At 41.8% G+C, this 24,166-nt stretch overlaps 1 protein-coding gene across 3 annotated transcripts in view; it reads right to left on the reverse strand.

The window, feature by feature from the left end:
• Nucleotides 1-1,223: 1,223 nt before the first annotated feature.
• Nucleotides 1,224-24,166, reverse strand: part of sgl (UDP-glucose 6-dehydrogenase sgl) — a 35,274-nt gene continuing 12,331 nt past the window's right edge. For all 3 annotated transcript variants that reach the window (XM_065432681.2, XM_065432680.2, XM_065432679.1), the window contains 10 exons: nt 19,391-19,528; nt 18,399-18,563; nt 11,652-11,849; nt 11,043-11,190; nt 9,171-9,265; nt 8,635-8,765; nt 6,240-6,335; nt 6,119-6,150; nt 5,453-5,544; nt 1,224-5,231 (listed from right to left, as the gene is read on the reverse strand). In XM_065432681.2, coding sequence (XP_065288753.1) covers nt 5,061-5,231; nt 5,453-5,544; nt 6,119-6,150; nt 6,240-6,335; nt 8,635-8,765; nt 9,171-9,265; nt 11,043-11,190; nt 11,652-11,849; nt 18,399-18,563; nt 19,391-19,528 — 1,266 coding nt within the window. In that variant the 3' untranslated portion in view covers nt 1,224-5,060. The remainder of the gene's footprint in view (nt 5,232-5,452; nt 5,545-6,118; nt 6,151-6,239; nt 6,336-8,634; nt 8,766-9,170; nt 9,266-11,042; nt 11,191-11,651; nt 11,850-18,398; nt 18,564-19,390; nt 19,529-24,166) is intronic.

A 24,166-nucleotide genomic window follows, 5' to 3' on the forward strand; every position in this document is an offset into this window, starting at 1 on the left:
CTCGGGGCGAAACTTGTACGAATAACTTAATTTATGGCTCGACAGTATGCTGCTTACGAACGACAGATGGGGGATACAGCTTACTTGTTCAAATCAGGCTGACAAAAAGGAACTGCACCTCCCCTTCCCTTAAAAAAAAAAGAAAGGACAAGTTTGACGTTCAAGGCGTCATGCAGTATGTGCAATCGTTTATGAAGCAATCGTTCATTATGCAGTTCCCTTTAGGCCTTTAGAACATAATTATATGTGCGGGGTTGCACGCTCCGTGTCTCCCCCATTTCTTCGCTCGGCTCAGATGCCCTTCCTTTCTTTCTTTTTTTTACAAAGCGCATTCAGATGCACGCATACCACAATTCGAAGGCGATAGTTCATGAGCGAAATCTGTTAAATACAAGTCCAGCCCACAGGTTTTCGAAAATACCGTTACAGCGAGCTTCTTTCGCAACGGGTATACGCTGCGTGCGCCAAATCGAGGAAGGCACTCGCTCTATGTTGCGTCGTATATCGGCGCGAACGAGGATATATGCGAGTGCACACCTTGCAGCTTCGTTTTCCCGCCAACGGCGACACTGCGGCATACCAGGTCACAGGGGTCCACGGAAGGTATCGCCGTGAGTGCCGCTCGCGCTCACGGCGGTTTCGCTGGATACCGTGTATGTGTTTGTGCAAAGGCTAAGCAGTCGCGGGGACACAGATCTTGAGAGAGGAACCTAAAGATAAATGAAAATGTGCTATAGAGCATATGGCAGGCACTCTATTCATTAATGGCAGCTCACCGGTATCGTTAATATAAAAACATTTAGCTAACGTAATATATAGCTAGCGTAATATAAATCCATACAGCCAAACATGGGACCAGCAGAAAAAGAAAAGTAAAAAGCATGAAATGGAGCTATGGACTGTTCAAAAAGTGATAGAAAGTAAAATGGTAGGCATAGCAGGTTCACATGGCTGCAAAGCAGGTAGGTTAGTCAAGGTAAAGGGAAACAAGCGAAATTTGACAGGCAAAATGATTAACTGCAGATAACAGACAGCATAATCAGAGTAAAAGCTAAAATTGGTTGCAAGATCAGAAATACAGAGTTCATGGCCACAACTAACAGCTGGCAGAGAAACTGCGTTAAACACAGTAGGTCAAATATGCAGAGCACAAAAGGGCAAAGCCACTAAAGGCACCCCATACCGTTTATGCATGGTACATGCCTTCATCAACAGAACTGACACTGAGTACAAAAATAAATTTATTGTTGTGGAACACGAGAACAGATCATACAGCATTAAATTCATGAAAAAACTTCCAAAATGATCCTTTCACTTCACTGACAACAGCAGTAATGACACAACCTCAACATCAAACAGAAGGATAAGACAATGCAATACTTTGGGGCAGCAGCAGCCATGTAGGAGATAGGTCTGCAGGCACTTGCAATAAATTTTTCCTTTGAAATGCTTACTCAACACAGTCAACTTCTAATTCAGTGATTAAAAAATAAAACAAGAACATAGAATATAATACCAAGTGTATAACATAAGCCACATATTGTTCAGCATTGCAGATACCTACCCATACATAAAAATGCAAATCTGGGGACATATAGCCACAAGAACACAAGTTCTATTAAAACAAGTGAATTCAGCAGACACACAACATTTACTAACAACCACAGTGTCATGCTCTTAAACACGACAAACCCATAGTAAAACATAAAAGACAAAACTGAGCAATAAACAGCCTCAACTAGAAACCTACTATATATAATTTTATATCTGTCATTTGCAAAGCACTGTGGAACTCATGTAGTCATGTGCTTTGTAGGGATCAAGTGAAACTTGAGGGCAATAAAATTCCCTTTCACTGCAGGAAGAATATTCTCACGCATCTTGAAAACTTTTGGTGCCAACAGACAGTTATGAATCCAGCCGCTGTTGATTGTTCAGACAGTCATGATCTACACATTGTAGAAATCAAAGGGCATGCTTTGAATTTTCTTACAATGTAGTACAAGCACGAGGCAGGAGGCAATGCAACTTTTGAAATTTTTGTGTCAACTTTCTCATGACCTTATAGACTGTGGCAGCCTCTGGACCAAAATTTAGCAAACTGTTTATCAACATAAAGAGAATAAGATAACATGGCATTAGTAAACAAATGAAAGCATAAGATGGCAAAGTTTGTAGACTTTTGCAGAGTCAGACGTGCAAAAATACCACAAGGTACACTATGTTACAATAATGTCACTGGTGCAGTTGTCGCAGCATGACATCTAAGAAGGGAATTTATGGCCTTTATTTTCTCTGCCAACAGGCTATTCTCCTTCACCAAATAACTACATAAGGGGGGAGCTTATAAAGAGTGAACTATACTAGTAGTCTTTAGTGTTTCCATTTAGTGTCCTTTTCAGTAATATTTGCACCAGAGCATGCCTTATATTTTTCACAGTCAGATTTTGACATTTATTTAGTTGCACGACTGCTGGAGGTTTTCTTGAGAAAGCATACCTTGACTCCAAGTTTCATCAGCATGGCAGCAAACTTACAACATGCTTCATACGAATTAAGCAATTGCATTGGTAAAAGTCATTATCAGTGCTGGAGTTTAGAGATTGCAGAGTTTTACAGACGGGTACTGCAGGACACCCAGTAAGACTGAAATGAAATAAACTGCTTTTCACGATCCTAATCATACCACAGTGATAAAAATGAACTGAAGATGAAAATAAACTGAATTTTAATAGTGATAGTGGTGGGATGGCTATCATCCAGCTGGAAACTTGAGCATTCACTGCAGCACAACCTAGTTATAACTACACAAAAGAAATGAATACATTAGACATGTCACTTACACACAAGAACTTGTTCTCTTATCATACACATGCAGCTGTTCAGGTGAAAGACAGTGGTTTACGTTGGTGAAGTTTTTTTTTTGGTATTTATGTGGCAAGTGAAAATGAGAGAACTAGAGTAGACTTACATTAATTCGGTTTTTCGGCTAAACTGAACACAGCCTAAGGTCCGGGCTGGCACCCACGCATTTCAATGGGCCCAAACTTTCATAATTTTGATCCTAAAATTGGCTTTTGCTGGATAATTTGAACTTGACCAGTCAGCATGTATGTGCCTGACCCCTGTGGTGACCCCTTCAGTGGCAGTGTCTGTCTCGGTGGAGCTTAAGTGACAGTGAATGCGTTGAATACATGTCATCTCTCACTTAAAACGCCTCTTTTTGGCCCACCCTAGGAAAATATTCAAGCAATAACAACAGTTCACAATGTCTGATTATGGTACTCACGCGATTGTAACAACTGCTTCTTTTAAAAAAAGAAAATTGGGCCAACAACTGCCTGCACGGTGAAATCTAATACGAAACAAAAACTGCCTTCACAATACATGCTTTACTGCATACCACGGATGTATTGCGGCGAAGTTGACATTAAAAAAAATAAGTCTGGCAAAGCTGACTTTGAGAAACCGGCCACCTTTGTGCAACAAGTTTCCTGCTAAAATATCAGGTGCGTGTTAAATCTGTTTCATTTAGTAGCTTTACAGCCATGGCTATGTTACACACATGTAAAGTAGGCGTGCGTTTGATTTGGAGGCGTGTTAGCATCAGGCAAATACTATCAAATGAATTGTCAGTGTGTTCTGTCATTTTTTATGCGTCTTGTTTAACCCTACCAGCCGAATAATTGAATCAATTTTGTCAGTACCGTCAGGGTTGAAATAATAGAAGTCGACTGCATAACACCGAAAAACACAGAGGGATTTAAAAAAACACACAGAGCAGTGCACCACTGTAAAGGGTGGTATATAAGAGCAGAATTTTAAAACACCAGCATAACCAAGCACCGTCGCATTAAAAAGCACCCAAAGTACAAATACAATGACTACCAAAAGAAATTAATGCTCACCTAAAAAGTAAACACAAGAAGCCTGTCATACATACAAAAGCTTACGTGAACAACCTAGAGGAGCAAATAACACTCTTTGATTTGATAACTAAGCATAACAGTGTAAAACAAAGAATAGGGACTCTTTTTGTGTTGAAACGCCCCAAAGATGAATCTCTCCTCTACCAAGTACTAAAACAAATACCTGAATACCTTGCCAAATATAGGAACAAAGAATGCCTGTGCTACACAGATGCAAGAAATGCACAAAACAATGAAACTTGTATGTATAATGTGTAAAAAAAGAATTGCCTGTCAGAATAGTCGCTATTACTGGCACACAGTGTGTAGTACATGCCTTGATAGTGTTTCGTGGCACAGAAGCAAACGGTATGCATTGAATTCCTGTGCAAATGATTAAGAGCATCTAAAGGACATCTAAGCACAGAGAAACATGATATGGTGTTCAGATCTCTACTCACTGATGCTGACGCATTTTGATTCACCGCTTCAATACAGCATGTTGCACATCAGATGCACAATAAATCTGTTACTGTTCCACTTGTACTACTTTGTCTGGATTAGATAGAGCAAAGGGTGCATTAGAAGCCAAGTGTAGCCTATATACTGCTCGCAGGGCAAGGCAAATGCATAAAACACAACTTAATTGCAACTATAAGGGCCTCAAATGCAAGCTTCTGTTTCCCAACAAGGTTCCCGCACTCATAAATAGTAGTGCAAGCCAAAGAGAAAACACAACTTTAGCTCTCTGAGAATACTCCCAAGGCTTCCATGGCCATGACACAAGTCAAAGCAGAAGCTAACTTTTTTTTACTTCAGCTAAGGTTATTTCTGCTTACGAGTGCAACTCATGCAAATAATCTGATGAATTAAATTAACAATCTTGATTACATAATAACGACCTTGCAAACAAATAATTGTGACCAAAATGCATCGTTGTCCAACATACCACTTCAAGCTTATCTTGGAAACCTAAACTTGGAAAATGGGAGGGGTTCAATCACATCTGCTATCAGCTAATCATGCTTGAGTAACCCACAACGTTAGCAAGCACAATTCTGATTCTCTGATCTGTGTGTGGACCCTAAAAATGCAACAAAAGCCTAGAGCTTGGCAGTGCAGCCAGGATGAGGCACCAGTGGCCACCCCACCTCAGATGTGGTTGGCAATGTGACGGTTGAGACTGTGACGCGCCGTCTTCTGGCCAACCACCTCAACTTGGAAGCCGATGGATTCGAGCTTGGCGATGTCAACAATGCGCCTCCCGTCAAAGAGAAACGGAGGTTTGAGCATGGCATTGTAGATCTGTTGGTAGTCCAAGGACTGTGTAAGAGAAAATAAAGGCTGATTACCAAATGGCGCTATTGTGCTCATTTTACTAAGCTGCAACAGTAGGGCTATCAGTAATGTGTTCTGTAGATGTGGCCAAAAGAACTTGTTGCCAAAGCTCAATTATTATAAAATGTATTACCCAAGTGCCAGAAAGCCCCACAGTGACACTGATAACAAAATATCTTTTACCTATAAAAGAACTAGGTACAGACCTTGAATTCATCCCACTCTGTGCAAATAACAATGGCATGAGTGTCTTGAGCAGCAGAGTAGGCATCCTGGAAAATCTCCACTTGCTTCAACACTGTACATCAATAGAGAATGCAGCTGAGGTCAGGACTTCATCATCAAAGCAACATAGCATTGTACAGGCCCTCTCAAGCAGCATGTTACAAGCCCTTTTACACACATTGCTGCGGAAGCTTGGTCTGATACATTACAGACTTGTGGTGTAATTCACTATTTATTGCTCTTCAATAATGATCTATGATAGTATAACAATGCAGTGAATGGATAAAGTCAGAAAGCTATCACACATCAGCAAATGCCTAACCTATCTTAGCCAAATAAGTTACCTCCTGAGGAGAATGACAGCTTGGGCTGGTTTGTAAAGTAGCACACCTAGTATAAAGAGCGCCTGCCGACCCGAAGTTTCATACACTAACCTAGACAATATACATCATGAAACTTTGTAGGTAAAGATTTAGTAACGTCTTTTTACCTACACCAAACTTGCATTTGCATTATCCCTGCCTCGGAAACTGCGCAGCATTTCTCCATCAGTCACTTGCACACAACAACGAAAATTGCAATAAGTCCTGCAGTGAACTATTCTAAATGGGTACTGTTAGTGGAGGGCACAGTGGTCTTGCACATACCATCGCCCTGCCCTCCCGAGCCAATGAGGTCACTGAAATGATATCACAAGCACAGGAAAGTATAAATTAATTCGATGAGTGACATTTCAACAAAGCGCAGCATCTCATGTTACAAACTCACTCGATGATCTGCTGCTTTGGAACTTTTGGGTCATAGATGTTGAGAAAGGCTCCTTCTTCCATCAAGTGTTTGCACACGTAGATAGCCGCACTTTCTCTGCATGTTGGTAATGGATTGAAAGGTGATGGTAATGAGTTAAAAAGTGTGCACCGCATTGCAAACAAGCAAACACTGAATGGATTCATTTATTATACAGACATATTTGGTAGACTGTATGCATACTGTCTTTGAACTGCTCACATCAGCAAATGAGTTATGAGCGAGTTCACAAGGTACAGGAAGCTACAAGAAAGACTTGGCTCTATATATCTTCATACACACACCAGCTTTCCCTTTAACAAAAGTTCCTCTATCTAGTGAATCCGTAGAATTGATTCACTGTTCCGACACTAGAGTTGTTGATTAATTTGCCATGGCCCTACTATGGGCCAGCCTCCTGGTCAGCTTAGTTAGTAGAGTAACTTCCCAGGGCAAGACTGAATTTTGGATCAGGTCAACTTTTTTCCTCAGCAGAACCCACTTCAGTTTCCTTCTTGGTATGGTGTGACTTTTTGAGGTTAAGCTTAAAGGGGCACAGACCCAAAAAATTCTAACTCGGGATAACTCGTATTTTACACTGGTGCAAGCTCACAGGTATAATCTGTAAAGTATCAACAGCAAATGCTGCTTAGAACACATTTTAATTCGATACTGCAGTTCATGCGAGTGGAGAATTGAAAAGTGAGGCATCTATTGATGTACTTAATGGGTTGTTTTAGTAAACAATGTTATGTCACGAATTTTGGCGATTGATTTCAGTGACGTGTGACATGGTTGGCTTCTCTCGCCATACAGAAGACGTTTCAGCACTGTTTGCACTGAATGTCTTGCACTGACCGCACACAAAGCGTATGTACATGCACACACGAAGCTTAAGTGCCTGCTTCTTATCGTTTATGGATTACCAAGTTACTGGTGTCATGTCACTAGCAAAGCTGGTGGCTAAATCCTCTGACAATTTGTTTAACTACAATGGATGTGAATTTATTTTTCGTAAAGTGTGCTTGCTGAAAAAATTTTAATAAAGGTATGTATGTTAACGATTATGTTGCTACCGACACTTTACACAGTAGTTAGGCAGAATATGCAAGCTGCAGCATTAGTTTTGCATGCTCTCTGGTTAGACACTGTCACCAGATGTCAGACTGTCAACAGCACTTTACCTTGAAACTGCCATTGTGTGCACGCGTCCATCACAACACAACACATGTGCACCGCGCCCTAGATACCACATGCACAACACAGTGCATTGAATACGATGTAGTATAGACACAAAAAAGTACCTATTGGACTCCTGCCAATGTGGCCAGCAGCTCAATGAGAATCCGCTATCCATGTAGTGTTAATGTTTGTGCGAAAAATGATCAAGTACTGCGTAAGAGCCAATTATTAAGCGTCAGATGCTATAATTAGGACTGGTACTTATGGTATCTGGCACTACAAAGTATTTTTTCAGTTTCAGCTCCGATGGTAGTACAACGATAGCGGATATTCGTTAAACTAGTGGCTACATTAACAAAGGCACTGAGCATCAGTGGTAAAGCTGCTCCACTATAGCTCTCTTTACCTTCAATAGCTTCACCTCATGCGCAAGAGGGAAAGTGAGACAAGACAGACCAACGGGCGAGGTGCGAAACGAACAGTACGGTGAGGAAAGCAGCATAAACAGTGCCAGACAAGCCAGCACCGAAGCATGGCACGTGGCTCTCGCTCCGTTCGCGGTTTGATATGGTGAAGCCTTTTATTTTTTTCCATGCAGTTCTGCAAAATGAAACCATGAGCACTCGTGCCGGTGTATTGTTTCTGAAGGGGATATTCAAGGAAGGCAAAAAAATTCTAGGACTTTCAAAGGCCTTGAAAACGCACTTTTCAATTTATTACAAGGACCTGTATGCACCCTGTTGGGGCACACTTACGCATGTTAGTGGCCTGAAGCCAGACTCATGACCACAGTGCTGACACTCGTATTTATTCTTTAAAATCACTCCTATTCATTTCTGCTCCAGCTACTACACACATAGAAATTGTTCGAATGATGAAAAAAAAAACGACAGTTTTATATAGAACATTCCTGATTACGTGGTTTGAGATGGCATGAGAAGATAGTTTACTTTCTGGGAAAATGTCTGATCTGAATTTGATTCAAACAATTTGATTGATTCAAACGTAGTGCATACAATTTGATTGATTCAAACAATTTGATTGATTCAAACATAGTGCATGTAAACAAAAATAGCAAAATTGTGCGAACCAGAAACAAATGAACAAAGTGCCACTGTAAGCACCTCTGAATATAGTATTTCAAGGATAACACTCCACTGTGCGCACCAGTGGTTCATAGTGGGACAATACACACCTCGTGTCACCAGTGTTCTTCTTGAAGGCAAAGCCAAGCACGGCAATCTTTTTCCTGGCCACAGTGTTGAAGAGCCGCTCAATAATTCGTTGGGCAAACCGAGTCCTCTGGAAGCTGTTCATTTCCACAACCTGAAATTTAACAATGCCTACGTGATGTTCCCCAAAATCTGGCATAGACTGAATTGTGTGTATTAGCACTTTCCCTATAGACAAGAATTTGTTTTACTCTCACACCTGCATTTAGAAGCAAGCATGCACAATCTCGACGCCTGCCATAGTCTGTCGGCGTGGCCCACAAAGGGACTGCAGGTTTGACGACGTGAAAGCTAATGGTAAGTGAATACCAGGTGTCAAGCGTGCGGTAAGAACAGTCTGGGAGCTATCGTGGACGTTTCTTGACCTGTTTTTACAGCTCCGGCAAAACATGGCTGCTGCCTACAACTGCTGAAAATTCTTGTCTATAGATTGAGCACAGAGTGCAGCAAAATGGAGCTTCACTTGATTCTGTGTGCAAAGGAGGCAGTAAACCTTTACCTGATACCAGTAGTTGGCAACCTCCGGAAGCTTGAGGCATTCACACAGGTAAACCAAATTCAGCACATCTTTCTGGAAGCAGCTGCCTCCGAAACCTTCCAGGGAAAGATAAGAACCACAAATGAGAACCGAAACTTCCAACACACTCGGTCAACAATAACAGCAGCTAAGTATACATGAGCCTTGCTGCTAAGCTTCTTGCCGGACGTTGTTTCGGCAAAAAGAATTTCTTACGCCGCATACCCAGGCACTCCATGTGGCACAAGGAAGTTACTGAACTAATTGAATTTCTCAAGCTAAAATACGTAGAGAAATCATAATGTACGACTTACACACAACCTACAGACATGATAGCGTCGGATTGTAATTCCAAGTTTTTCAACGTTTTTAATCAGGACTAAAGTGTACAGTGCTGTAATACTTTCTAATCTATTCCAGCAATGTCTTCAGACAGCCTGCATTCCAGAAGACTGGAAGGTTGGGAAGGTGATTCCCTTGGACAAGTCTGGGGATAGCTATTCACCACATAATTATCGGCCTATTATCGGCAAGTTACATCGGCCACTTCTTACTGGTTGCAGCTGGAAATTCTTGGGACAACTCTCATGGAAGGATAACACAGTAAAACCTCGTTAAAATGAATTTGAAGGGGGAACCATAATTACTTCGTTATATCAATTACTGCATGTACTGCACAAAGACTCTCTATGGTGATTTCAAGGGGAATTTCACCTACTTTGTTACGTCCATTATTTTATTATAACAAGGTTTGACTGTATATGCCTTCTTTCAAGATCAGGCCACAATAAGTAGCTGCACTAAAATTTCATTAATTAAATCCCAATTAAGAAAATCATATTTGTTTTCTAGTCCAGGCAAGCATATACATTATTTAATGACACCAAGATCTCATTGATTTGGACGTATTTGGCTGTACACCAGTTAATTTCGGCTTGGAGCATGCTGTGCGCTACAAAGTGGTGCTAGCGTCCAACTGAAATGAAGTGGCAAAGTCCTCATAGCTACAGCCATCAGCAGAAATTGTATGGAAACAAAAGAAGCACTTTGTGCCTTTTCAGTCTTGCGTTTACCACCATGCATTACACTGTCTACCACGTTGGCTGCATGCCTTCAGAACTGTGTGGTTGCTATCCATGACCGCATCGATGCCAACCACATTCATCTGCAGTGGTTGCAGCAAGCAGTGGTTTAATTTTAACTCAGTGCAAAGCATGCGCGATGTCACTAACCTAACAAAAGCCACTGCAGATGAAAAATGATCCTACTGTGGCTCATGTGTTGGCGTCAAACCAGCGAGTGACGTGATAAACGATCAGCTGCCGAGGAGCTTACAGGTGACAAAATAATCCAGATGTGGTAGTGAAAAGCACATCCACTCAGATGAAAACACATGTCCTGCACCACTGCGGCACTGCGAAGGAACTTGCGAGGCCCTTGCCACTGCAAGTTTTTATGACTCACAAGACAACCAGAATTACAGCTTCTGTGCTGATTTAATGCAAAATGGAAATGAGGGTTGCAGATCTCTTGAGTTGATAAAAGCAAGTTAATGTACTAGTAAGCACTTGTTTATTGTTTGCCTGAAACATTCAATAATTCTACATTTGGTTTATTCAGACATTTTTTCTAGTCTCGTGAAATCCGATTCAACGAGGTTTTACTGTGCATGCAATATGAAATGTTAGCTGTTGAGCAATCACAGTCACTTGAGCAAATATGATAGCCGAGTTCACTGAAGTACTTCCAAACTTTGACATATAACAGTGCCTCACTGCATGTGAAAAAGAAAATAATAAAAAATGCTATATGTTCACTTGGAGCTCGCACAACAACACAGCACATTGGGCTTACCAACACTAGCTTGTAGAAACCTTGTGCCAATTCTGCTGTCACTTCCAATGGCATGTGCCACTTCAGAAACGTCAGCTCCAGTTGACTCACAGATTGCAGAGACCGCATTGATGCTAGAAATCCTCTGGGCTAGAAAAGCATTTGCAGCCTGCAAAGGCAAGATCAAACAACTCTAGCAAGCCATAAAAACCACTTATTAGAGCACATTTATTCCGAAAAACAATAAGCAGATAACTTCAAGGAAACAAAAGCATCATAGTATAAGAGCCTGCACACTGTTCTTTTACTTGCTCTGCATCTCGTGACTGACTGTTTTATTGAGTGATTAATGTAATATATCATAATGCAACACAGGGCCTCTGGAAGGCATTGTAATGGAGAACTCCCAAGTTTATTTGGACTGCATTGAAAATGGAAGCATGATCTACATTCCAATAGCGGAGCACCACAGCCACCGAGCCACCAGGGCCTGTGCTAGCTGTTTATGAAAGAACGAACACTAATTAGTAAAGAAAGCGTAACTAATCATGTCACAATATCACCACTTCAGGCGAAAATTCTTCCTAGTCCATTTGAAAATGTGAAAGTTAATCCCGAGGCAGGGCTTACCAGTTTGGAAAGCTCTGACGACCAGGTGTTCATGGTGATGATACGGTCTTCAGGAATCCAGTGCTTGTACACAGAACACAGCTCTTGAATAGCCGCCTGGCCTTCGGTAGTCTGCTCTCCCCCAATTAGGATGCGGTCTGGGTGAAGTAGGTCCGCAACAGCTGAGCCTTCAGCTAGAAATTCGGGGTTTGAAAGAACCTGCGAAATAAGTGAAACATTCAGCATGTTGCTAACTTGTACAATCACCATCATACTTAAGCTGAAAATTTCTCAAGCACCTTCTTGCTTCTCATGGCGAATGTGTTATAGTTATATAACACATTATAGTTATAGTTATATAGTTATATAACACAGTTATAGTTATATAGAATGTGTTATAGTTTTATAGTTGGGGTGCCTTGAATGAGCGCTACCTTACTATGTAAGCTTATGTGGTTTTACATGCCAAAACCACTTTCTCATTATGAGGCACGCTGTAGTGGGCGCTCTGGAAATTTGGACCACCTGGGGTTCTTTAACAGGCACCTAAATATAAGTACATGGGTGCTTTCGCATTTTGCCCTCGTCGAAATGTGGCCGCCGTGGCCAGGATACCTTGTTGTGTCTTCCTTTCAAAGCATTCACTGCTCGCTTCTTAAAGTCTGTGTTTGCTGAAGTTAAGCCACCATAAATGTGTTTTCATTGTTTGGGTTAAGTCTGACAGCGGTTGTACATGGTGCCAATAAGGTACAGAAAAATCACATTATTTGACAATCATTAATTAAGAAAATCGCATATTTAGGACTTTTCTGTGGTCCTGGCAGGCACATGCGTTATTTAATGGCATTAAACTGTCATTCATTCAGATATATTTGGCTGTACACCAATTAATCCGAACAACTCTCACAGCGGGTGAAGTGCACTACAAAAGAGCAAAAGAGTAGCTAGTGTCCAACCAAAACTAAGCAGCGGAGTCCGCATCACCTTAGTCATCAGTGGAAACTGTACATGAATGCTGGAATAGCCTTCATACTTGTGTTTCGTGTCCCACATGACACTGCGTTGGCCATGTGCTTTCAGAACTGTGTGCTCGCCAACCATGATTGCGTCGATAGTGACCACAGCTTTGCCTGCTGTGGTAAAAAGTAGTTTCATTTTCACTTAGTGGCTGCATGCTTTAAGAACTGCGTAGCCACCATCTGTGACTGGGTTGATAGCGACACACGTTCTTATTTATCCTTTCTCCGGGGACTCCATTTCACCCACGAACAACTTAACGTTGTCACTCAGCGCAAGACAAGCCTGCATGATTTGGAATTTACTTGAATGTTATTGTTGTTTCTGCATGTCGTGCATGTTCTCACTGAACCTTGTGTAATCATGCATCATGCATGAAAAGTGCCCGTGGTGTCGTCGTCTTTCTTGTGTGTGTTGTATTTTGACACAAAATCTTTTTCAGTATGCAAGATCACCAACTAGCCCAGCAGTTTACTCTTCTTGTGTAATCAGATTGTATGCATGGTTCAAATAGTGTTGTATTTTCTGGAAGGTATGCGAGTACCAGCGATTACAATGGAACCTTGGATTAGTTGTGTATAGAGGTCGATGCGCATGACCCACAGATCAGATTTCGATAATCGCTGATTGCATTCGCGGCTATGGTTGTGCTTTGAGTGTCATGCTTTTGTGGCCAGAGGTTAGCCCCAAAGTTAGTTTCACGATTCACAGTTTTGCTACTGTGTTCTTCACCGTCACTAAGTGACAATAGTGACCACGATTTTGTCCACAGTGGTTGCAGCAAACTAGTTTCACTAGTTACAGACTCAATGCGCATTGGCTGCATGCTGTCAGAACTGCATGGTCACCCTCCATGATCTTGATCTTGTCGATAGCGACCACAGTTTCAACAGCAGTGGTTAAGGCGAGCAGTAGTTTCATTGTGACTCAGTGCAATGCAAGCGCAATGCAAACGCCACGTCACAAGCATGGTAGAAGCTGTTGGGGATGAGTGATTCTACTGCGGCCTGCATGGTGGTATCAAATCCGCCGGTTACTTCGTGAAGGACATACGATCTGTTAGCAACCAACTCACTGGCAAAAAAATTGGAGGACGCTTAAGCTTCACCTTCAAGAAAGGAACGCGATAGTGTTATCGCACCCCATTCGCACTGCCCACTTAAACAATCTAAGCGAGCCAAACGTTGCGATCGGCACGAACAGCCGGGCCGCGACGCGCCATGAAGGCAGACGCGATCATGGGGCGAGTGGCGCGCCACGTGTCAGGGCAGCACCGTACATTGCGAGGAGGGGGGTCTTCTGTGTTTGCTGCAAGATGGCTCTGCGTGTGCGCAGAAGAAATGTAGCGGAAACATACTTTGCTACTCATGTAACTGCGACTTCTTGTAATTTACATGCTCGTAATTACTGATATACACAGCAGTATAACTTCCTACGGCACGTTTCTAGGGCAACAACGCATTCACTAGAGGCGCTTTTGTCCCGCTTTGAACCACCGAACTTGTGGCTGAGCGATAGCATCTCCGTCTCACACTTCGGAGACCCTGGTTCGACTCCCACCCAGCTCATTTGCAAGTATTTTTATTTATGAAGTGCCTTCCGGGATTTATCGCTCACGGCCAACGCCGCCGACAACGACACCGGCTTTCCTGCGACACGAGCTCCTTAACACTGTCGCGTTAAAATAATCTGGACACACATGGAAGTGAAGTGCATGTCTTCAATGAAGACACAGGTCTTGCACCGCAGCTACACAGCAAAGTTAGTCGCAAAGCCTTCACTGCTGCAAGCGCTAATCAGTCACGAGATGACAACAATTGCAGCTTCCACAGTGCTTTTGTGCAATGTCTAAGAGGATTTCCGATTCTACCAGTAAATAAAGGCGTGTTGATGTAGTAAGCATTTGTTCATTGTTCCCTTGATACCCTCGATAATTTGACATTCGGTTAATTCAGACATTTTTTTCTGTTCTGGGAAATCCAAATTAATGAGGTTTTACTGTAGTGCCAAGAAGATAGAATAGCAAGGTGTCCTCTGAGAATTTTGAAACCCACACACCTCCTAGAACTGCTTTAGATACCCAAGCCCTGTCTATTGCTTTCTAATAAATAACATAGGAAGTAATAAAGAAGAAACACAAAGCCAGGACTGCTGATGCTTGCAAGTAATTGGCAGTTTATGCTGCACAGCTTTCTTTTATTTAAAAATTACCTTCAGAAGAATAAACATGCCATTAGAAGAAGGATGTGTTCAGATCAAGGTGTCAAACCGAAATCTTTTCAGGTTCAGTCCGGACTGATTCTTTTTGGTTCGGCTCTGGTTCAGTCCCAGAGTGAAAATTATACAGGTTTGAACTGATTCAGAGCATCCTAGACTGGCTCATTTGGGTTCAAAGAGGGCTGCAGAAAAAAAAAAAGAATTTTGCACATCCCTCCCTTTGAAAAATGCATGATGTGACTTTTGGAGAAACATAGCTTGCTTGGCTACTACCTGTGTAAGACCATTTTTGTTTGAACGGTCACTAATGAAGAGATTTTCCCCACAAAAATTATGTGCCCTAAACAACTGTGTCTATAGGGGTGTCAGAATCATTACATTTACAGAGTTTCGTGGTGCCCTGTGCGCCTACTATACAGTGTTTTACCATGATACCCCTCCCCAAAATTTTATCCATTGGATTTGCCCGTGCTGTACAAATTGGATACCTGATCTATTGTTATTTACCCATGTATTATGTGTTCATTTTACTTTATTGAAAGAAGGCACCCTGTTCTAGAGAATGTTTAATATCACAGTAAAACAGGCTGCTGGGCTAGTTGGTACATGTGCATAGCTAAAAATACAATACAAATACAAGACAGGATGGGCGAGGTGACTAGATAGGTGCTCGACTCACATCAAGAGAAATATGTGATGGCGAGTAGAAATGCAGATTGTATGGAGGTGAGTTCTACATGAAGCGAGAGCTTGGAAATGTTGGTTGCCAAACGGACGGTGCATACAGCATAGAGGAGATACAGAGTACTAAAGCATTTTGAGAAATGTGAGTAAACGGGAGGAAAAAATTTCCAATTTTGTCCAAAAGTAGTTTAGATGTTCAGTAAATGTTATCAGCTCGAATAAAAAATAACGTCAGGGTTTTTAATTTTTTCGTTGGCACCTGAACGTGACACCATGAACAGTGGGGTTGTGAATTCAGGTAGAAGTGTTGGCATGGCTAATCGAGAAGTATAGGAAGCACAATTTTTCTGTGCTGATGGTGACTTTTGCTCAGCCAGAGGTAACATGAGCACCTCGTGTCCCCTCCAGGCAGTGTGGATGGGTGCGCCGAAAGACTTTGGGTGTTCACATAGATTGTGTGACAATGTTGCACATGATGCCATACTTGATGCTGTTGAATCAGCTGGTCTTGGCGGTCAAGTATATGAACAATAATATTCCAAAGTGAGTCCTCAGGACTGAAGGTATAGAAATGAAGGTCTCGCCCTCAGTATGGCCACACCTTCAGGAATTGAAGGTCTGGCTTACGCTTTGCAGACACTAGAGTGGTAAATAACAGTTCGATGTTCAAGGAAATATTTTATTAACCGGTAAAGGTTTTTATGGCAGGTATGAGACCTCAGAAACTTTAATACTTTGGTATGTCAAAGACTGTTGAAAGCACCTTATAAATCATGAGAAATGAATGAAATACGTAGCTTTTTATCTTCAATTTAATTGAGTGTTTTACAGAACACACATAGGGTGAGGAGCAAACTCTTGTGATGTGTAAAACCAACTTGTTTAAGATGGAGTAAATTACTACAGTATAGAAAATATTGTATTTATGCGAATACAAGCCAAAGTTTTTCTCAGAATCCTTAGCCTCGAAGTCACCCCCAACTTTTATGCGAGGTATAGTAAAGGTGGAGTGTGTGCCATTTGTATTTTTTTCCTTTAGGTGTGCTTTCACGGCAGTGTCAATTTCACCTTATGGTGTGGCTTTGCAGCAGTGCATAACAATATGCCGTGAAGTCACACCTAAAGGCAAAATTTACATATGACCTCCACTCCCAAGTTGAAGCTCCCTTCTCCCATATTTCATGGTTGCCATATTGCGTTCTGGCTGTGTTAGTAATTCAGTATTTCTGGCAATCGCCCATCAAGTCTGAATAATCCGTCGGCTACTCTATATCGTGCTACATTACAGTGCTTACTAAGTTCTTTTTTTCTTGGGTCCCCCAACTGCACCCTCACCTTATAATCGTGACCGCTTTATAAACGACCAAATACGGTAGTACCAAGGTGAATTTAAAAGTCCTAAAATTTCGCCAGAAATGGCACTCATTATGTCAGGTCGGTAGATAAGTGAATCGGCTGGTTGGTTTGGTTTTGCTAGAACTATAATGCAACCTTTTCACCTAGAAATAGGCAAGTGCATTAGTCTTATAGAAGAATTAGATACGAAATGGATGAGTACTTGTTGCTTATGAAAAATAATTTTCACCACGGAAAGAGCGAGCCCATTCCAACCCTGAGCAGAGCCCAAGGTCTTGGTTTCATACAAGGTATTATATGCTTTAATGGTGAAAGGCACATCATTAGTCGGATCATGATAAGCCATTAATTATCGGAGCCGGGTGTACTAATCATAATTGGATGTGCAGAAATGTGGGTGTCAAACAACTTAGAGAAGTCACTCCTTGTGAAACCACAGTCCGAAAGAGGAAGTGATGAGTTGTTGTGTGACGTGATGTTTTCCAAATGAAATCTGGAATTAGAGGTTGAATATATTTCGTTTTCCTGCTGATGTGCAAAGCCGCCTGGAGGTAGATATGTGAGCAAGATCAATGTGTACTTTATAGCGGCCAAAGTATTGTATCATTAATGTTCGTAAAAGTACCAGAGCTGGAGTTCTGTTGTTTTTCGAAAACACCAAAGCATTGCCCCGATGCATTTATGTTCAATCATTAAATCTGGTCAGGAATTGCTTCTGCCTGGTCGCAGAACAACTGGTCATGAATTAGTTTTGCACAAGTGTCTGAAAATATAGAATTTATTAACAAAAATTTTAAGACTTCTTTTTAGTGAATGGGTGTTATCAGAACTAAAGGAAGCAATTATAATTGGAGAGCAATTCCAAAATTTTGTGTGTTACAAATTTGGTAAGGCATTTTAGTTGAGGCTTGTTTTTTGACAGAAAAGGGAGAATTGAATGTTTTGATGATCAAAGTTTCAGTTTCAGTTTCACTTTATTTTTCATTCAACATACACAGTTGGTTGTTAGTAGTATACAGGCGAGGGTCCCAAAGTCAAATGACTGCTAATGGAATCGCTAACGAACCATGCAAAGCCACACCAGGTGAGAGCAAGAGATGCTAATGCACCATCCATCCAGTTGTGAACAACATGTGATTGAAATGTAGGTTGGGATCAAGTGTTACTGAGCACTACGAGATCATTGGGGGAGGAAAATTGTGATGACTGGGCACCACGTGTATCTGCGTCAACGGGGTCCCATAGTTAAGTGCTTTGCATTTCACATAAGTTCGTTAATCTGATGTGGTGTTCATAGTAACGAGGTTTCACTGCACCAACGCAAGTGTAAACCTGAAGTCCAAAGGTACAATACAGCTTTCACCGAAATAAAATGTGCCACCCTCGCCTGGTGAGTTTTAACCAAACAATAGACCTGCAACACAGCTTTTAGGATGTACATTTTTGTTTTGAAACCAGTTACCTCCACCAACAGAGTGTGTTACTAAGACTTACCTGGAAGTTAGCTCCCTGCATTATGTTGGCCTTGAGGATACGGCTAATGCTCTCTGCAGCTTTGACGGGGACAGTGCTTTTCTCAACAACAATCTTTGGTGTAGTGGCCTTCTCGGCTATGTTCCTGGCAGCAGCCTCCACATACTGCAGGTCAGCTGCCCTTCCCTGAATCAGAAATAATCTCATTGTAACTCAGTGCAAATTCTTGCCTCTTAAGTTCTAACTCAAATAATATTTCATTGTTTTTTTCTAATATGGATGTGTTCTCCATGAAAAAGGTGAACATGTAGCTTTAGTTTTGCTTCATGTGGAACCGTGTTGGGCATTACAAATGAAAAATTACATTAAATCCCAGGATCAACAGTGGCCAAACAAGGGAAACCTCAGCCTGGAGCCAACGTTTTGATAATGGAACTTGTTGAAATGTTGGCTTCAGACCGAGGAGTCCCTTGTTTGATCCTTGCTGATCACTTCCAACCAAGTCTTCATCTTCCTTTGAGCCTCTGTCTCATCTGAATTATATCACATGTTAAGCATTAGTCATGCCATGAAATTATGCTGCACAACACAGCATTACACACTGTGCATACATTACATTACATACATTACGCAAACACAATACAACATCAGCATTACAGTATGCAGGTGGATTCAAAAATTAGCCACAGGAAATAGTACTATACCGTCTGCACATTTGACAGCACAAAAATGGCTTGTGAACAAGAAAAACTAGATTTCCAGTTCTGGAGAATGGAACTCAGGCATGTGGCTTGTGCTTGAAGCAGTTATGAACCATGCAATATGCAGGGCTATTCATATGCTAGGCCTTGATGAATATAACCTTTCTTGTGACACTCATGCTTTATTAACACTTGTTCCAGGGTTATATTTTGCATGAATGTGAGCATGCTCTGTAATCAGAGAAGGTAACACTGCAATTTTAGACTATATTTCAAGCGAGCAGTGAAAAAGAAGTGTGCAAGGCTGCACACCTTTCCAAACCCATAGTTCTTCGTTGGCGTGTTGACTGAAATGAAGATCAGATCAGCCTCCTGAATAGCCTTGTCTATGTCGCATGAAAAGAAGAGGTTCCGTCCACGACAGCTTTTGACAATGTCATCCAAGTGAGGCTGAGTGGAAGAGAACATTGCATGGGTTAGTATAGGCGACATTAGTCTTGCTCTAGGTATGCAATACTGAGATTAATAAAAGTATCTCCCTAATTCTTACTTAAGCAAGCCTTAGGCATCCCAGGCATTCTGATGCCTCTGTAGTTGCAAGGTAGGTGTGCTTCCAGGCAAACCTCTAATGGATTCATTAAAGAGCCTCTTCTTCTTGCTATATATATATAATTCTGTTTCACTAGCTAGAGGTGACTGCATCTTAATGATTACCCCAAATAGAGGGGGTAGTTTACCAGCCATAAAACACTTTCTATAACAAAAAAAATTATGTTAAAAAAAGACATTTGTACAAAACAGGGTGAAGTGTGGAACAGGGACTACTCTACATATGACTCGTATTCCAACAAGACAACAACAGAACACTTATAGATGCATACTGAATAAAGGAAAGTAATAGACATCGCAAAAAGAATGATGAAGTAAAAAGCTATTTCTGCCAGCATTGCGGTTAGATTACACTCTGGTTAGCTACTGCGATGGCAGGCAGAGTGCACAAGAATTGCAAGGAGTTAACCGCTCAAGCAAGACTGGCTTAATTCTTCTTTAAAAAGAAGAGCGAACAGGAGGTATGCAAACTAGTGTAAGCAGGTTTTCCCACACATGTAGGTTGTTTTGCATGAGACAGCCGACCTAGTACTCGCAGAACTATTGAAGCTGAGAGTCGTGTACAAATGGTGATGTCAGAGGCATCAGCTCGTCCACTCAACCTTATTTCCACATCTGACACAACATAAACAATCTTCCATGGATCAAACTAGATATGTGTAGATGCACACTGTCAGAATTTCATGTCTCGTGTCCTATATTAAAGGAAACAAAAAACCCCTCATAATAGTACTAATTGTTACGAAACACAAGATATTTTTATGCAATTCTAAAGTTAGCCTCAAGATGATGGACGTGCCATCATCGACAACATCATGATGTCATGACATAGATAAATATTTGATGACGTGTAGCAATAACGTTAGGTATGATGATGATGCTCATATAATAAATGCTGAGTGCGTGCCTTTTGGCTCCACTCATGTGCGAGAGCTGCAGCAATCGCAGTAACAAAGCGAACCAGTTTATGATGACGTCATGACACACACACCTCCCGAGTACCAAAACTAGTTTGTAGGAACAAGTATTAACAAGTTGCAAAAGACGGGACTTTTTGGCTTGTTCATTTTGCACTGCTAAAAACAAGAGTGTGAAAAAAAAAACACAGACAGAGTGATGGAGCAGGACACCACAGCCCTGAGGTGTTCAGCTCAAGCAGCTGTTCTTTTCTGTTGTTTTGCATTTTTGGTTTTAGAGTTTAAAAACTTCAAGGCACATCTCCCGAACTGCAGGATTTCCTGCACAATGGCTGTGCAACCACAGGACTTGTTAGTTTCAACATAGCACCTTGTATTTACAGCTTCTGTGAATGCATGTACTACATTCCAGAAGCACCTTGCACTCATCATCATCATCATCATCATCATCATCATCATCATCATCATCAGCCTAGTTATACCCACTGCAGGGCAAAGGCCTCTCCCATACTTCTCCAACTACCCTGGTCATGTACTAATTGTGGCCATGTTGTCCCTGCAAATGTCTTAATGTCATCCGCCCACCTAACTTTCTGCCGCCCCCTGCTACGCTTCCCTTCCCTTGGAATCCAGTCCGTAACCCTTAATGACCATCGGTTATCTTCCCTCCTCATTACATGACCTGCCCATGCCCATTTCTTTTTCTTGATTTCAACTAAGATGTCATTAACTCGCATTTGTTCCCTCACCCAATCTGCTCTTTTCTTATCCCTTAACGTTACACCTATCATTCTTCTTTCCATAGCTCGTTGCGTCGTCCTCGATTTGAGTAGAACCTTTTTCGTAAGCCTCCAAGTTTCTGCCCTGTAAGTGAGTACTGGTAAGACACAGCTTTTATACACTTTTCTCTTGAGGGATAATGGCAACCTGCTGTTCATGATCTGAGAATGCCTGCCAAACGCACCCCAGCCCATTCTTATTCTTCTGATTATTTCCGTTTCATGATTCGGATCCGCCGTCACCACCTGCCCTAAGTAGATGTATTCCCTTACCACTTCCAGTGCCTTGCTACCTATTGTAAATTGCTGTTCTCTTCCGATACTGTTAAACATTACTTTAGTTTTCTGCAGATTAATTTTTAAACCCACTCTTCTGCTTTGCCTCTCCAGATCAGTAAGCATGCATTGCAATTGGTCCGCTGAGTTACTAGGCAAGGCAATATCATCAGCGAATCGCAAGTTACTAAGGTATTCTCCATTAACTTTTATCCTCTATTCTTCCCAATCCAGTTCTCTGAATACCTCCTGTAAGCACGCTGTGAATAGCATTGGAGACATCGTACCTCCCTGCCTGACGCCTTTCTTTATTGGGATTTTGTTGCTTCCTTTATGGAGGACTACGGTGGCTGTGGAGCCGCTATAGATATCTTTCAGTATTTTTACATATGGCTCCTCTACACCCTAGTTCCGTAATGCCTCCATGACTGCCGAGCTTTCGACAGAATCAAACGCTTTCTCGTAATCAATAAAAGCTATATATATATAAGGGTAGGTTATATTCCGCACATTTCTCTTTGATAGTGTGAATATGGTTTATTATTGAGTAGCCTTTACGGAATCCTGCCTGGTCCTTTGCTTGACAGAAGTCTAAGGTGTTCCTGATTCTATTTGCGATTATCTTAGTAAATAGTTTGTAGGCAACTGACAGTAAGCTGATCGGTCTATAATTTTTCAAGTCTTTGGCGTCCCCTTTCTTATGGATTAGGATTATGTTAGCGTCCTTCCAAGATTCCGGTACGCTCGAGGTTATGAGGCATTGCGTATACAGGGTGGCCAGTTTCTCTAGAACAATCTGTCCACCATCCTTCAACAAATCTGCTGTTACCTGATCCTCCCCAGCTGCCTTCCCCCTTTGCATATCTCCCAAGGCTTTCTTTACTTCTTCCGGCGTTAACTTTGGGATTTCGAATTCCTCTAGACTATTTTCTCTTCCATTATCGTCGTGGGTGCCACTGGTACTGTATAAATTTCTATAGAAGTCCTCAGCCACTTGAACTATCTCATCCATATTAGTAATGATATTGCCGGCTTTGTCTCTTAACGCATACATCTGATTCTTGCCAATTCCTAGTTTCTTCCTCACTGTTTTTAGGCTTCCTCCGTTCCTAAGATCATGTTCAATTCTATCCATATTATACTTCCTTATGTCAGCTGTCTTGCGCTTGTTGATTAACTTCGAAAGTTCTGCCAGTTCTATTCTAGCTGTAGGGTTAGAGGCTTTCATACATTGGCGTTTCTTGATCAGATCTTTCGTCTCCTGCGATAGTTTGCTGGTATCCTGCCTAATGGAATTACCACCGACTTCCATTGCACACTCCTTAATGATGCCCACAAGATTGTCGTTCATTGCTTCAACACTAAGGTCCTCTTCCTGAGTTAAAGCCGAATACCTGTTCTGTAGCTTGATCTGGAATTCCTCTATTTTCCCTCTTACTGCGAACTCATTGATCGGCTTCTTATGTACCAGTTTCTTCTTTTCCCTCCTCAGGTCTAGGCTAATTCGAGTTCTTACCATTCTGTGGTCACTGCAGCGCACCTTGCCGAGCACGTCCAAATCTTGTATGATGCCAGGGTTAGCGCAGAGTATGAAGTCTATTTCATTTCTAGTCTCGCCGATCGGGCTCCTCCAAGTCCACTTTCGGCTATCCCGCTTGCCGAAGAAGGTATTCATTATCCGCATATTATTCTGTTCCGCAAACTCTACTAATAACTCTCCCCTGCTATTCCTAGTGCCTATGCCATATTCCCCCACTGCCTTGTCTCCAGCCTGCTTTTTGCCTACCTTGGCATTAAAGTCGCCCATTAGTATAGTGTATTTTGTTTTGACTTTATCAATCGCCGATTCCACGTCTTCATAGAAGCTTTCGACTTCCTGGTCATCATGACTGGATGTACGGGCGTAGACCTGTACAACCTTCATTTTGTACCTCTTATTAAGTTTCACAACAAGACCTGCCACCCTCTCGTTAATGCTATAGAATTCCTGTATGTTACCAACTACTATATTCTTATTAATCAGGAATCCGACTCCTAGTTCTTGTCTCTCCGCTAAGCTTTGGTAGCACAGGACGTGCCTGCTTTTTAGCACTGTATATGCTTCTTTTGGCCTCCTAACTTCACTGAGCCCCATTATATCCCATTTACTGCTCTCTAATTCCTCCAATAGCACTGCTAGACTCGCCTCACTAGATAACATTCTAGCGTTAAACGTTGCCAGGTTCATATTCCAATGGCGGCCTGTCCGGCCGGCCTGCCACCTTGCACTATTCAAGCGGAAATATTTATTATTGTATTATGGGGTTCTATGTGCCAAAACCGCAATCTGAATATAAGGCATGCCGTAGTGGGGGACTCTGTAAATTTTGACCACGTTGGGTTCTTTATTGTGCACCTAAATCCAAGTACACGGCTGCTTTTGCATTTTGCCCCCATCGAAGTACAGCTGCCGTGGCCAGGATTCAATCTTGCAACCTCATGGTTAGCAGCCCAACACCATAGCCACT

The sequence above is a fragment of the Dermacentor albipictus genome, chromosome 3 (assembly GCF_038994185.2).
Source record: "Dermacentor albipictus isolate Rhodes 1998 colony chromosome 3, USDA_Dalb.pri_finalv2, whole genome shotgun sequence".
NCBI classification, from domain to species: domain Eukaryota; kingdom Metazoa; phylum Arthropoda; class Arachnida; order Ixodida; family Ixodidae; genus Dermacentor; species Dermacentor albipictus.